This window comes from Poecilia mexicana, unplaced genomic scaffold (genome assembly GCF_051168715.1).
Source record: "Poecilia mexicana isolate PSO_F unplaced genomic scaffold, ASM5116871v1 scaffold_17, whole genome shotgun sequence".
NCBI lineage: Eukaryota > Metazoa > Chordata > Actinopteri > Cyprinodontiformes > Poeciliidae > Poecilia > Poecilia mexicana.
The window spans coordinates 11,777,033-11,790,914 of NW_028263386.1; the positions used below are offsets into that span (position 1 = coordinate 11,777,033).

Sequence of the window (13,882 nt, forward strand, 5' to 3'; positions counted from 1 at the left end):
GACCAGTCTCAGCTGCCTGGAGGACAAACATTGGGATTTGTCGGGACGGTCGACTATGGTATGGACTGCAAAGTTTCTGTTGCATTCAGGGGCGGGGGGACAGACTGCTCAGCCTTACATGGCAACCAAAGCAAAGCCTTGAGTGTTGAACTGAATTTACACTCAAAGTCACCTTACAGTGCACACTACCATACTTGGGAGAGGGGAACAGTGGGAGAAAAAAAAAAATCGTTCTGCTCCTAACTTCCTGACCTTGGCAAAAAAAAAGGTGAGAACGCTTCAAAAAGATTACCTCCTCGGAGTACATACTTCTTTATGTACCCATATGAACATATGAAAGCTATGGAATGTAAAGAAGTATGTATTCTTGGTGGGGTGCAAGTCCTCGTTCTGAAAATGTGATTTAAAGATATTTTGCTGCTGTGTTTTGATTCTTTGTGTCTATATAGGCTAACAATGTAAAGTCGGGGGAGGGCAGGGGGGGAAGAGAATGAGCGCTAAGAGTCATACATTAGCTATACTGTCTCTAGGCAGCTTCACTGCAGCAGTAATCGCTGTAGGGAACTTAATGCTTTCCCAAACTAGCTGACTTGGCCAATAAAAAGCTCTCATCCAAGATATAGCGACAATTCATTGGGTAATAACATAAGTTAGCATAAAAAGGGTTGAAATCCCGTCTCGAGCTTCTTTCGACAGCGTCACGTAGAGGTATTTGCCACCTATGACAATATGGAGATTCCTTGTGACCTTGCTGTACAAACTGGGGCCTCCTTTCATTCTTGGCTGATTTTGCTGCATTACGGCTTCTGACAGTCAGCCAACTGCAACTTAGCACCAACTTCACTCAGCAGTGAGTGGTACGCAGCGAGCTGCTCCTAACTATTAATACCATAATCTTTTCCAGTGCTCCTGCAAAGCTCAAGCAAGGTGACTTGGATCAAATCTCCAACATTGCTGCTCCCTTTAAATTACAAAAATAAACATGAAACTGAAGGAGAGCAAAGATGCTGCTGATGAGGCAGAAAAACATGGTGCTGTTGCTGCATTGTGTAGATTCTATGTTAACAATCTTAACTACAACTGCCCTCTGTTACTCTTGCCCTTACCCACAACCCCCACCTCGCATCAACCCTGCTGCCCTATGCACCCCCCTCCCCACCCCCTAACACCAACTCCCCCCTCCCTTTTTCTGAGTCCTGCTCTCATTGTTCACGTTTGCTATGCTTGCCAAATGCTTTGCCGGGCCACATGGCAGCCAGATTAGACCATCAAAAAAGTGACAATGCAGGATCAGGGTCAGCTCTGGCCTGTCAGCTGATTCCAATTGTTGACTGGTTCAAACAAAAAGAAAGGCAACTGATATGGGAAGAGGTGCAGAGATAGAATTGAGGTGAGGGGACCGCGATAGCTTAGCATGCAGTTGTTTGCATGGTGAGCTATTCATATCTAGCACTTTCACCCACTCCGGCCCCCATTTCTCTGTCCTTTGCTCAGATCAGAAAACGAGGGACAGACTAACTTTAGCACACATTTATTTCTCTTTAAAATGTTTTAGATGCCTTCACAAACAAATTTTCATAACCATATCTTGATGCCAGGTTAAATAAAAGCTACCTCACTCCAAAAAGACAAAGATTTATTTTTTATAGATACGACAAAACTAGAGGAAACTATTTTTAGATATTATTTGAATTTGAATCTGAATGGAAAACTACGTTTTGTGTCAGGGTAATTTACATAATTTTTAGTTTGACAGAAAACTGTAAATATACTATTGATATTTGTAATATTACTAGTAGCTACAATTCTATAAGCTTAGATTAGACACGTTAAAGGTAAACTGTTTAGAAATCATTTTGAAAACAGACTTGATGGATTAAGTAAAGCAAAAAAAAAAAAAAAGAAAAAGACTCAACCTATATGAGGGGTCTGCAACCAGCAGCGTTTCAGCCCCTCAACAATGGCTTGAAATAACTTTGGCCAAAACAGAGGTAATTAAATTTTAGCTCTTCATCGATTTTTAATTAAATTTTTACAACACAATTCAACTAATGAACAATGAACACTTTTTATCAGATTACATACTACATGCTTTTTCCCTCCTCTTCATTTTTTTAGAAATCAACAAAAAAAAATCCATTCCATTTTGTAAAAGTTTGTTTTTCTTACTTCTAAAACCTAAAATTATTAATACTATTAAGTTAATTCACTTGTAACAATACTTTAAGAGCAGGTAAAAATGACAGCTATCTGAATTTTAGAGGAGCGTACAAAGGTTGTGACTTTAGACTAATTCTATTTCGTTGCACACCATAAAACTGATTTTTAAAGAATTATGGTCACCAACCCCTGTCCTAGATGCACCAAATAATAAGTAACTCAAACAGTTGGAAATAAGACAAAAGAAATGAGTTTGATTTACTGAGAAAACGAGAAAACCTAACCTGCAGATGCAAACTTAAAATGAAATTCTCACATGATGATAATTGGACAATAAACAAAGTTCCTTTCTAGTTAATGAACCTTTTATACCCATCTGTCTGTCTGAAATTTCTGTTCATTCAACACTGTTTTCTGTAGAGAAACTCAGACGGGTCTGAGTTTGTGAGCCATGCCCAGCACGTTTCACCAGGCCATCTCAATAGCCTTGACCTGCTGTCTAAGTGACAAACCCAGCAGATGCTGACATTATCAAATGCTTGGTGCTTGTCGTGCCCCTGGCTTTTGCCCTGTTATGGCCCTTAAATGAGCTGAGCAGCCCCGCCACCTGACTCTGGAGTGAATGTGTGTAAGTAAGTAAGCATGAATGTGCATGTGTATGTTACAAATAGACCTGCCTGGTGTGCCATATCAAGCTGGCCTTATGTTGACCTCCATGCTGTCTACAAGCAAGGCTGTATATCGCTCAGCTGTCACCGGCCACTTGGAGAATATCATTTGTGCCTTGGCAGAAAAAGTCAATAATTATAGCAGCAGAATGTGTTCGTGGCCCTTGTGAAATGTGGTGACAAAAACAACTGAGTTATTAGAAATGAATAGGTTCTGATTAAAAAAAATATCTAATAAATGCCAGGTAACTGTGCATTAAATTTTAAAATTATGTGTAGCAGTGACTTTTTGCGTGCTAGTGAGGGAGAACAGAGTATTTAGTTTAGAGGAACACTGATAAAGGCCTTTTGTTTTATTTCTTTTCATTTGAAGGTCTACATTAGTGGAAAACCATGTAGCAGGCCATCAGATTTAAACTTCCCTCTCTACCAAATAGAAACTGAATTGCACGATTATTCCCAAAATATTTAGCAAAACTTAAACCTCACAAAACATGCGCTAATGCTTATAATGCACCCTATGTGATGCGTGTAATAGATAGATAAAAAAATTATTTATTTTCCGTAAGTGACCTGACGATCTCTAATCAGAGCTGATCCAGAAAAAAAGAATTGTCAGATTCTAATTGCTGGTCTAATAACTGGTGCATGTCTAGTTATGCTGCTGGATTGTTTCTAAATGTGCAAAAACATACAAGCAAAGCAGCAAGGCAACGTGTGAAAAGTGATTTTTTTTTTTTCTAAAAAAGCATTGTCTGATGTTAGAATTCCCAAATCATTTTACATTAATGCTGGATTTTCCCCAAGGAAACACAAGAGATCACTCAGTGCACGCATATATTGAGTCCTTTGCTACAGTAAAAGAAATGTGAAATAAAATCCTGAGCTACTGTTCAAACTGAGCGCTCTACTAGGCAAATCAGCCTGAAGGATTTAAAAGAGTGGCTTAAATTAATGTTGGGACTTGACACCCGCGAGTGCTGCTGTAGGAACACAAGTAACAGAACTAGTGTATGTACTTTTGCCTCTGCGTTTGTCCGTTGGCCGTCTCGGTGACCGGAGCAGTAGCGTGCTTGCAGCGGGGCCCATCTGTCAGAGTCTGTAATTGCTTCATGACTCCAGGACATTTGACTCAAGTGCACTGCCACAGATTATTATGATCTTTTTTTTTTTTTTTTTTTCTCAGAGAACATTTTCACAGTCTACGGAAGGGTTAAAACTTGGAAAAATGGAGAGGAAGATTAATAGACTGCATTGGAGGCAGCTCAGCTTGATAAGCTGTACCTGTGTATTATTGGTGTGATGGTAAATGGAGTGAAGGTGCTTAATATACCTGGGGTGTCAGATAGGTTGATGAAGGCGAGTAAGGAAAGTGAAATTAAGAGGGTGTACTATTGATCACGTCAGCTAGTGAGATGAGTGGTGAAATCTATTAAGCTGCTAAATGTTTTTCAAATGTTAGCCTATTTATGGGGCAAAACCTTTGAAAAAAACAACAACAAAAAAATCTGAAGGTATTTCTTACCAACAGGTACACTGTGAAACAATGCTTTGCTAAAGCTGGTAAAATGGAACCAAATCACCTCTTGAATGGATTTGGTCCCCTTCAACCAGCTGTAGCTATGCTTTGATGACTACAGGATCCAAGATTGGGTTTGACACCTTCAACAGCGTAAGAACAGTGCTATTATCATCTGGTATGTTTGGTGACTGTAACATCTGTCTTCTTTTTTTTAATAATAATAAAAAATAAAATAAAAAAAAAACACTGATCCACATGCAAAATTGGGTTATTGTCCTATTTTCCTGACCTAGGGTCGCCTCTCTGCCACACCAGACTACAAACAGCTGTAACAGGGCATTGGCATGCAGCGAACAATTTGTCAGAAATACAACACCAATGTGTCTGTGTAAGAATGTATGAGTGTCCTGCTAACTAATCCACTAGCTAACATGACTTTCATTAGATGGTCATCAATTCAAAAGCTTTAAACATAGACCAGACACACCAAACAGAGATTGTAAATAAATATTGTACATCTAAAACTATAATGGATTTTTTTTTTTTTCAACAGTATAAAACTTTGATTATTTCTTCAAATCAATTGTATGGGTAATGAAAATTTATATTATCATTGGCTATTAATTATAATGCATGGTATCATTTTTACCATGCATTCTATATAACCTTTGTGAGAAAGCATATTTCTGAAGACATGCCAGTTATGAAAAAAAGATTCAAAAATACATCATAATTCCCCTTTCTTAAATGTTCATCACATTCCAATGCCCACAACTGTATTTTCTATACAATTAAGATCCATGTTCCAACATCTCAACTCTACTGCAGGCTGTTAGTTCTGACATTACGTTCCAAAAGCTTCTCTGGTTTAAACAGCACAGTGTGAAGGCTTGCAGACTCCTCCATCTCCTCATATAGGCCAGTTACCCTTTGGGGGTTGTCTATATCAACCCATTTTAAAAGAAAGCTCAGAGCTGCACAGAAAATGCAGATGAGAGGGTATTACAAAGAGGTGGCATCTAAACGACTACCAAAAGCAGTGGCAGGACTTGTTTAAAGCCTATCTATGGATCATGGGATATTAATCTTTCGCTTACAGTACAGTGGGAGCTACTGACTTCTGTTAGCCTGATGGAGGGACATAGATGAGGTTGTGCAAGCCGTGGCTATGGTGAATGCACAGAACACAATGCACAACTTAGATCACAAAGAAAACCTTTAACAGTTCAAAACTACATCGGTATTTACACTGTACTGGTGTGTGTTTGAGTAATGAACAAGCTAAAGTCTGGTAGGACTCCCTGGTGGGTAGAGCTGATTTCTCTCGGTGTTCAGGACTTCAAGTTGAAAGATTCATTCGTCACCCACCGAGTTCTTCCTATGAATCTTCTTCAGTCTACTTTCCACACTTGTATAACCCAGCCACGGTCTTAAAACAACTCAGCAGATTACACACGCAGACAACAGGGATTTGACAGATTGTCTGCTTAAACCCAAATGGAAGAATTTCATGTTCATAACTAGCAATATTTTTCTAATTAAAAGACACCCTTGAGTGATTCATATCTGTCTCTGTGCTATCAGAGTTGTGTGTTAATGGCTAAACTGCAAACGCAGCTTTTACTTTTACACCGATTTGAATTTGTTTTCTTACTTCATATTTATTTCTTGAATAAATTATGTATTTAATATATTTTACTAATGTTTCTTCTATAATTTAAAGATATTTAAAACTGTCTTTTTCGGGGTGGGGAGGGGTTTCTTTATAGATGCTTATGTCTGTGTTACAACTGACTTGTAATAACACAGCATTTCAGGGAAAACTAATCTAATGCACATTTTAATTTGGGTTATTTTATTTGCTTCTTTTTTTATTTATTTATTTTTTGATCTAGTGGCCTTTATTTGATGGTGAAGCGACAGGACAGAGGGTTGTGTGAGAAAGTCGTCGAGGTCTTTGTCCTTCGTCCTCTGTACATGGGTCGCGCCTTAACCCTACACCACCAGAGCATGCTACATATTTAAATTTAATTAAACAATAACGGTAACATCTGTCTTACAAATGACTTGTGCTCTTTAGTTATACTTGCTAATGCACTGTACTTTTGTTTTATGAACCCGTTGTATTTATTAAATGTTTCAAATTTTTATTTGAATATAAATTTTTTCAATTCGCCATTTCTTCAGTGTAGCTATGTGGTGAAAAACTGATGATTTGTCTGTAACAATCGTTATTTTGACTGAAATTTAACGTGCTTTGCTCCATTTTAACTTAATCTTTTAAACTGGTTTGTTAGCTTGTTTGGGGATAAATTCGTTATTAATCTTGTAAAGCACTTTTTCTTTCCAGCATTATATGAATGTTCATAACTAGCAATATAAATAAAGTTTGATGGACTAAATAATACTTTTGACTTGTTTATGTCACGCATGCCAGAACATCCTGTACTGATGCTTTAATTGAATGTTAAATGTTGGAAGTAAATTCAGTTCCTAAAGTTAGTTATACTTCTTCTGTCAGTGGTCTTCACGTGATAATCTCCATGTAAAGACCCTTGATTAGCGCTCCACTCAAACTACTTCTTATGGGCCAACATCAGTACTTTTTAAGAAATATGATTCTATGGCAGAAATTCCTCAAAGCAATCAATCGAAACAACTGTCTCTCCACTAAACACGCTTGGACGAGGAGCTTTCACTTGGACCTAGGGAGAGATTTGGGGGGCTTTAGGACTTGTGGACTCTCTCTCCAATATTGCAGCAGCTCGAGCGTGAAATAAAAGTAAATGGGAATACTGGAGATGGGGACATATATCTTTGTTTCTCTGAAAGCGAGGGGACAGAGTGTGGACTGAGGCAGGTAATGCACACACAACACAACCGAAGCCCTGATATAGAAAATGCTGTACTCCAGCACTTTTTGCCTGTAAATCAATGACTCCTACTGAAAACCAGCTTTCTACTGTATGTTCTGAAAGCTGCTTTGCTAACACAAATTATGCACCCTCTGCTTTTAAATATCTACAATTCAAATTGCCTGTGTTTTACTCAGCCTTTCTTTAAACATTCCATAATTGCTTTTATTAAATAAACTAAATGATTTACAATACAGGTCAACCGAGAAGTCTTGAGCTTTATTTTTCTTCTTTGAGAAGTAAAACTTTCAACAGGACGAACCTTGAAGCATTTTTTCCCCACTGGAAAACAAATACTTTTGTCTGCACTGTGTATAAATCTAAAGACTTTAGGAAAAAAAGCCTTTAAGTATTCACTAAACTTACTCGGAGAATCTGATGGACTTGGCACATTTATTTTTGCTTTTATTTTATCACAACTTCCCCACCAATCGGAGCTTTTGCATCTCTGCCAATAAAAATAAACATAAAAATGTGGATATAGAGTGCAGTCAAATAAAAAGGCTAAATATATATTACTGGCATGCACAATCTGAATGCATGGCACTTGAAATATAATATCCTGACAAATATTGGATCTTAGCAGTCCTGTGCAAATGCACTATTACAGACACTGATATACGGCGCGGCTCAAGCTGCAACCAATTTAGGGAATTATAAGACAGTATATGTTGATAAAATCAACATACTTGTTTAAATGTTAGTATAGATCAATAAATCAGTTAGTGTGCAGCAAGCGATGGTTTTGGATTAGCTTCTCCACAGTGCAACAGATGTAGAAAGGAGCCATGAATCATGGCAGGTGATCCACCTTAACTCCATTAATTCTTAAGTCATAGAGAATGTGGGTGTTAATTTAAATGTCAAACCGTAGTGATAAAATAACTGAAAAAAATTCCAAAGTATTCGTTTTACTGGTTTGGGACATGCCTGTATTGGTCGATTTAGCAGATCCATGAAAGAGACTTGCACCACTAACATAGTGAAGAGGCAGAGAGCAGCTGCAAAACCAGCTAAGATCATACACCAGCTGCAACATTGTCAGGCGGAGCATGAAAGAATAAAATCAAATTATGCATCCCTTTTTGTCTCCCTCAAATGTTGAATTTCCAGGCTAAAAAGGAAGAAAATGCTTTTATGAAATAAGACTTTAACCAGGAAAAGTTTGATGTTTCTTACCAACCTCAAGCTCTCAATATGGCTGCCTAACAGCTTCAGAGTCACTGCAAAAAAATCTGAAAAGTTTTATAACCAATATAAAGAATAGTGGTGGAAAATGTATGCTAATGTGTGGTAAATCTAAAGCGCTAAGAATTAAAAGAGCTGATCTTAATCAATCAAATCAAACTGTGGATTTTCAGAACAGTTTCCCTCCTGAAGAACACACACAGAATGTCAAGCATATAGTCAAATGTTAAAGCGAACAATCACTTTTAACACTTTACATCTAAATCCATCATGTTAAGAGATCTTGAACGATCAGTCTCATTTAGATAGTCTCCTCTCTTAGCCACCTTTACATTCTCTGAGTGATAAGAACAGGAAAAAAATAAAAAAAATAAACAACAACCTGCCCGAAATAGCAGCGACCAAGGACAAGACGAAATACTGCTGCAGAGAGCAGCCTCCTCAGGCCAGCCTCTGCTCACAACACATGGTGAGGGACAAGCATAACAGTAAAAGGAAACTACAAATTAACTTTAAAGCCTATAAGCTAAACTACCAGTACTCAACATAACAGACCCGGCCATCTGTTGGCGTAATGGTGGCAGCCTTAAAGAATAACTTGAAATTAAATTGAGGTAACAAACAAAATGTCCCCAGCGAGGCAGCACAATTACACTTATTTAACTTTTAATGGTCTTACTTTAGAGCTTGAGAAGAATCTGTGAAGGGAAAATTCTGCTTCAAGAACTTCGTTTAAAACGCTTCATTCAAAAGGAGAAGGGTTCTTTAGAAGGAAGCAAATTGACCTTTACAGCGAATACAACACAGCATCAATGGGTTTAATGCCAGATATTCAAAAGCTGCTTACATCAGTCCATTTCTGTAAAAGAAGCTGATTAAGTAACAAATGAGTGATTCTGCCAGAGTTGCTTCCTTCCCTGCAGTGAAAAGGCAGAGCGCTGTGGCTTTAAACTTGACCCTCCTTTTTGCATGAAGCTCGACGTTTTATGCATTCCAGATACGACTCTGCCGTTTGTGCCCCAAACTCCACTGATTTTTGTGTTTAAAATGCAGCAACCAAACCAGCTGTTATCGAAAGCATCAAGCATTTAGTGATATCCTGAGGATTTAACCTCCTCACAGCCCGCCTAAATACATCCTCATTACTCGCGCTACAACCGTTATACTGCAGAAAACTGTCACATACCTGGGGTTTCCTCGCAGGGCAGCATGATGTAAGGCATTGAACCCGTTGTTGTTAGTGATGGTGACATCTGCGCCGGCCTCCAGCAGCACTGACAACATGTCATCTCTTTTCTTGCTAATTGCATCGTGCAGAGGTGTGTCACCTTCCGAATCCTAAAAGGGAAACCTTACATTACTCACTGCCCCGTAACTAATCTATTTAAAACAACACTGCTCTCTGCTGAACTGCCAAAATTGAGCTCACACCTCACTTATCTGACATTTCCTACTTTGAAAATGCAGAAGGTGATAATTACCTGAAGACTAGGATGGCAACCAAAATCCAGCAAGGTTTTAACCACCTGCAGATGGCCCTTGTTGACCGCTATGTGTAACGGGGTCTGCCTTCGCTTGTTCCTGGCGTTCAGGTCAGCCCCACCCCTGTGAAGCACCTCGATGACGGAGCCTTCATCGCCAAACGCCGCATGGTGCACCGCCCGGTCTCCGTCTTTATCCTGAGCACAGCCAAGACAAAGAAACATACATCACGTATTTCTCCACTTCTTAGCTTTATGTTATTGCTTTAAAAAAAAAAAGCCAAAGTCCACTTTTTGGAATGAATGAACGCAAATGAAACCAACCTCAGCCTCTAGGTCTACACTGTGTTTCAGTAGCAGTTTTAGGACATCCACGTGGCCGTTCTGACTGGCCGCCTGCATCGCAGTGTGTCCCGCACACTGTCCATTCACCTGCAACCAGAAATATGACTACATTTCAATATTCCGTTTTAATCTTTGCAAACCAGACAGATCGCTCAGGTCTTTCAGGGGAGTTCTTCTTCAGGAGCCAAGGACAAAATCTAAAAACTAAACATCACATACGGGCGTCATCTTCCTGTCACACGTTCATCTTTAACAGGCTTCTTGTTAAAGATGAATTAATTTGCTTTCTAAAAGTAAATAAATTTATCTTTGTAGTCTTTTTCAGCTTTTTATATTTTACTACTTCTGCCTAGCCACATTTAGTTCATTTTATTTATTAGATACTGTTATCAAATTCTAAGTTGATATTATTTTTATTTGGCCCTTCCAAATTTTCAATTAATTTTAATGAATAAAGTCTCTAAATTTGTTTGATTTCATCATCAAAAATTTCTAAGCTCTAGTTTATGAATCTACTAATTCATTTAAATTATTTAGCTTGTGTTTCACAATTGCAAATACAATTGTGAAACACTTGCATTTGTAGAACCGTTCAATAAAGTAGGATATTACTGGAAAACCTATTTATTTCAGGAATTTTATTACAAGATGAAACACATTAAATTAATTACACAAGCTTTTAATTATGTTAATTATGATGTTTTCCTCACTTACAGGTAATGAAAACATGACATTTAAAATTTGAATATTATACCAGTATTTTTTTTAAAACAGAAATGTGAGCTGAATTATATGTATATATGTAACACAATGCACTTATGAATCCTAGTCAACCAGTTTTCCTTTAATCGGCTCCGATTAGTAATCAGCAGGTGAAAATGTTTAGATTTGAGGTCTATCACTGTATCCAACCAACTGCATATACTTTTATCCATTTCTTCATTTTGGTTTAATTAAAAAATTAAATCAGATAGAGTATTAGGGAACTATGCTTTGATGCATAAACGGGAATAATCTTGTACATCATTTCTTGACAGATTAAAAACAATGTCTCTCAGAGAAGCCAGGCACCTTTTTCTCTGTAATGTCTTTCAGTCCTTAGGAAAAAAAAATTGAATTGGCAGATCAGACTTGGGGGGGGGGGGGATAAAATCTGTATCAGACAGAAAAGGTCTGATCAGTGAATATCTATTTATTTTGTTTTTCAACCTAGTTAAGCTATTTTTGCAGCTATTGTTCCACTGCTTGGTTTGCTCGTTTGTTTCCAATCTCTATAAAATATTATGTATTGCATATAACGGCGTGAAAAGTGTTCCATTAGTAAAATTGACTGATTGCTTGATTAATACTAGAAATTCATTGTGAGGAGATAAAGAGATTTGTGAGGGTGTGTTTGCATGAGTAGATGCGTATGCAAGGCTGGGCGTGCATCTTTCATCACCAACTGCAGCACTGCAAGAACTGAGAGCATAAATATTAATGCGGACTCCTCTGGGAGTCTCGAGACATCTCTTGTCCTGGCAGCCGAATCACTTGGCCAGACTCAGTGTGCTCAGCTTTAAGCAAATAATTCCACTGAAAGGCAGCAGGGCATCCGGCCAGCATTCACCAATGACACGCACATTCATTCACTCCCCTGGCCCGACAGAGGACAGCACCGCAGACTCAATGTAAGGATTTCTATTTTCCTCTAGAAGCCGCTCGTTTTTGTCTTGTGGTAAATACTTTTTTTTTTTTTTGTTTCCCTGTACTGTGGGATGCATCAGAACATAATCCACAACCATGTGGGATTTGTAGCTCCCCACTTGAAAGCGAGAGTATATTGAGGTCTGTGCTGCATTGCACAGCAGAGCTCCTTGGTCCCTCCACTGGGGCCGCCTTAACGTTCTTCTGACTGAGAGGAGTACTGGTGGGAGGATTTATCCAGGGAGACACTAAGACTACTCAGTTGATGTAAAGATCAGAAATTATGCATTTCGTCTACAATTATCGATGTGCTCAGGTCTGTTGCATTTTTAAAGAGGAAACATGGTATCGTTCTATCAAAAATGGCACAAGTCTCGTTACAACATGACTAACTCGAGCTCAAGGTCAAATAAGTCATAAAAGTTTTTACAATATCTCAAAGGTCACAGCGTCTACAGTGTTGGAATACTTCAACGTAGGCAACAAGAAACAGGAAGGTTTTGTTGCATCATTACAGCAGCATGAGCGCCATACATGATCACCGTCTGATGAGTCGAAGCCCAGGGGTTTCCTGATGACTTTGTCAGAAAGATAAAGTGGGTGTTTTTAAGCTGGCGAATCCTCTCGTGCTGTCTGGCTCAGAATTTTTCCCCTTCATAAATGTTTATGAAAATGTCTAGATGCATGTTTAAACAAAAACCATGCGTTAATGTGAAAACTTTGAACAGTCGACCGTTTCTTGAAATTTCTGAGCGATTTTTCTTCCTCCTGTTTTAAGCGCATAAACTTGCGTAGCTAAGATGTAAATAAACCAAATGTAAAATATTGGCAACACTTTATTTGAAGGGGTGTGCATAAGACTGACATGACACTGTCATAAACATGACATAACACATGTCATGAACATAAAGAAGTCTTTATGAATGTTTATGACTGTTGTCATGAAGTGTCATTCAGTAAATAATGACACTTTTATTGCTAAGTTGCTCTAAAAGTTGCATTGAAAGTCCATTAAAAATGCCAACTTTGCATTAAATTATCATAATTTACAAAATCATGCAAAGTTGACACTTTTAATGGACTTTTAATGCAACTTTTAGAGCAACTTTGCAATAAAAGTGTCATTATTTACTGAATGACACTTCATGACAACATTAGTAAACATTCATAAAGACTTCTTTATGTTCATGACATGCGTTATGTCATGTTTATGACAGTGTCATGTCAGTCTTATGCACACCCCTAAAAGTGTCAACTTTGCATGATTTTGTAAATTATGATAATTTAATGCAAAGTTGGCATTTTTAATGGACTTTCAATGCAACTTTTAGAGCAACTTTGCAATAAAAGTGTCATTATTTACCGAATGACACTTCATGACAACATTCATAAACATTCATAAAGACTTCTTTATGTTCATGACAGATGTTATGTCATGTTTATGACAGTGTCATGTCAGTCTTATGCACACCCCTTCAAATAAAGTGTTGCCAAAATATGTAAATAGTACTGTTAATCTACAGAGGTCAAACAGTTCACCATCATCATAGTGCTTCATTATATTACAGTAATGCTGGAATTTGAACTTTATACATGTTTTTACAACTTTAAAATACAATTTATTGGTTACATTTTATTTTGTGGTATGCAATTAATGCAAAAATTAAAAACACATAAGACCAATTTGTGACCTAGGGGTATGTGAAATATCTAAGTGTTTTTTAGACATCTTTGATCACATGTGGTCATCTGGGAATATTTAGCAAATTTGTTTGAGATTTTTCAAACCTTGTAAACCTTGTAACCTCACTTGTTATTGACCTAAACATATGGATCATATGTTTATTAGTGTACAACTATGTATGTCATTGGAACCCATACAAACTTTGACTATGTAAATGTGCATTGTATCTCTAC

General features: G+C 37.7%; 1 protein-coding gene across 4 annotated transcripts in view; it reads right to left on the reverse strand.

Annotated features, from left to right (window-relative positions):
- The window catches only part of mib1 (MIB E3 ubiquitin protein ligase 1), a 60,658-nt gene that overhangs the window by 34,716 nt on the left and 12,060 nt on the right, over positions 1–13,882 (reverse strand). For all 4 annotated transcript variants that reach the window (XM_014998305.2, XM_014998304.2, XM_014998303.2 and 1 more), the window contains exons 10-12: positions 10,259–10,366; positions 9,935–10,132; positions 9,640–9,791 (exon numbers count right to left, since the gene is read on the reverse strand). In XM_014998305.2, the coding sequence (XP_014853791.1) occupies positions 9,640–9,791; positions 9,935–10,132; positions 10,259–10,366 (458 nt within the window). The remainder of the gene's footprint in view (positions 1–9,639; positions 9,792–9,934; positions 10,133–10,258; positions 10,367–13,882) is intronic.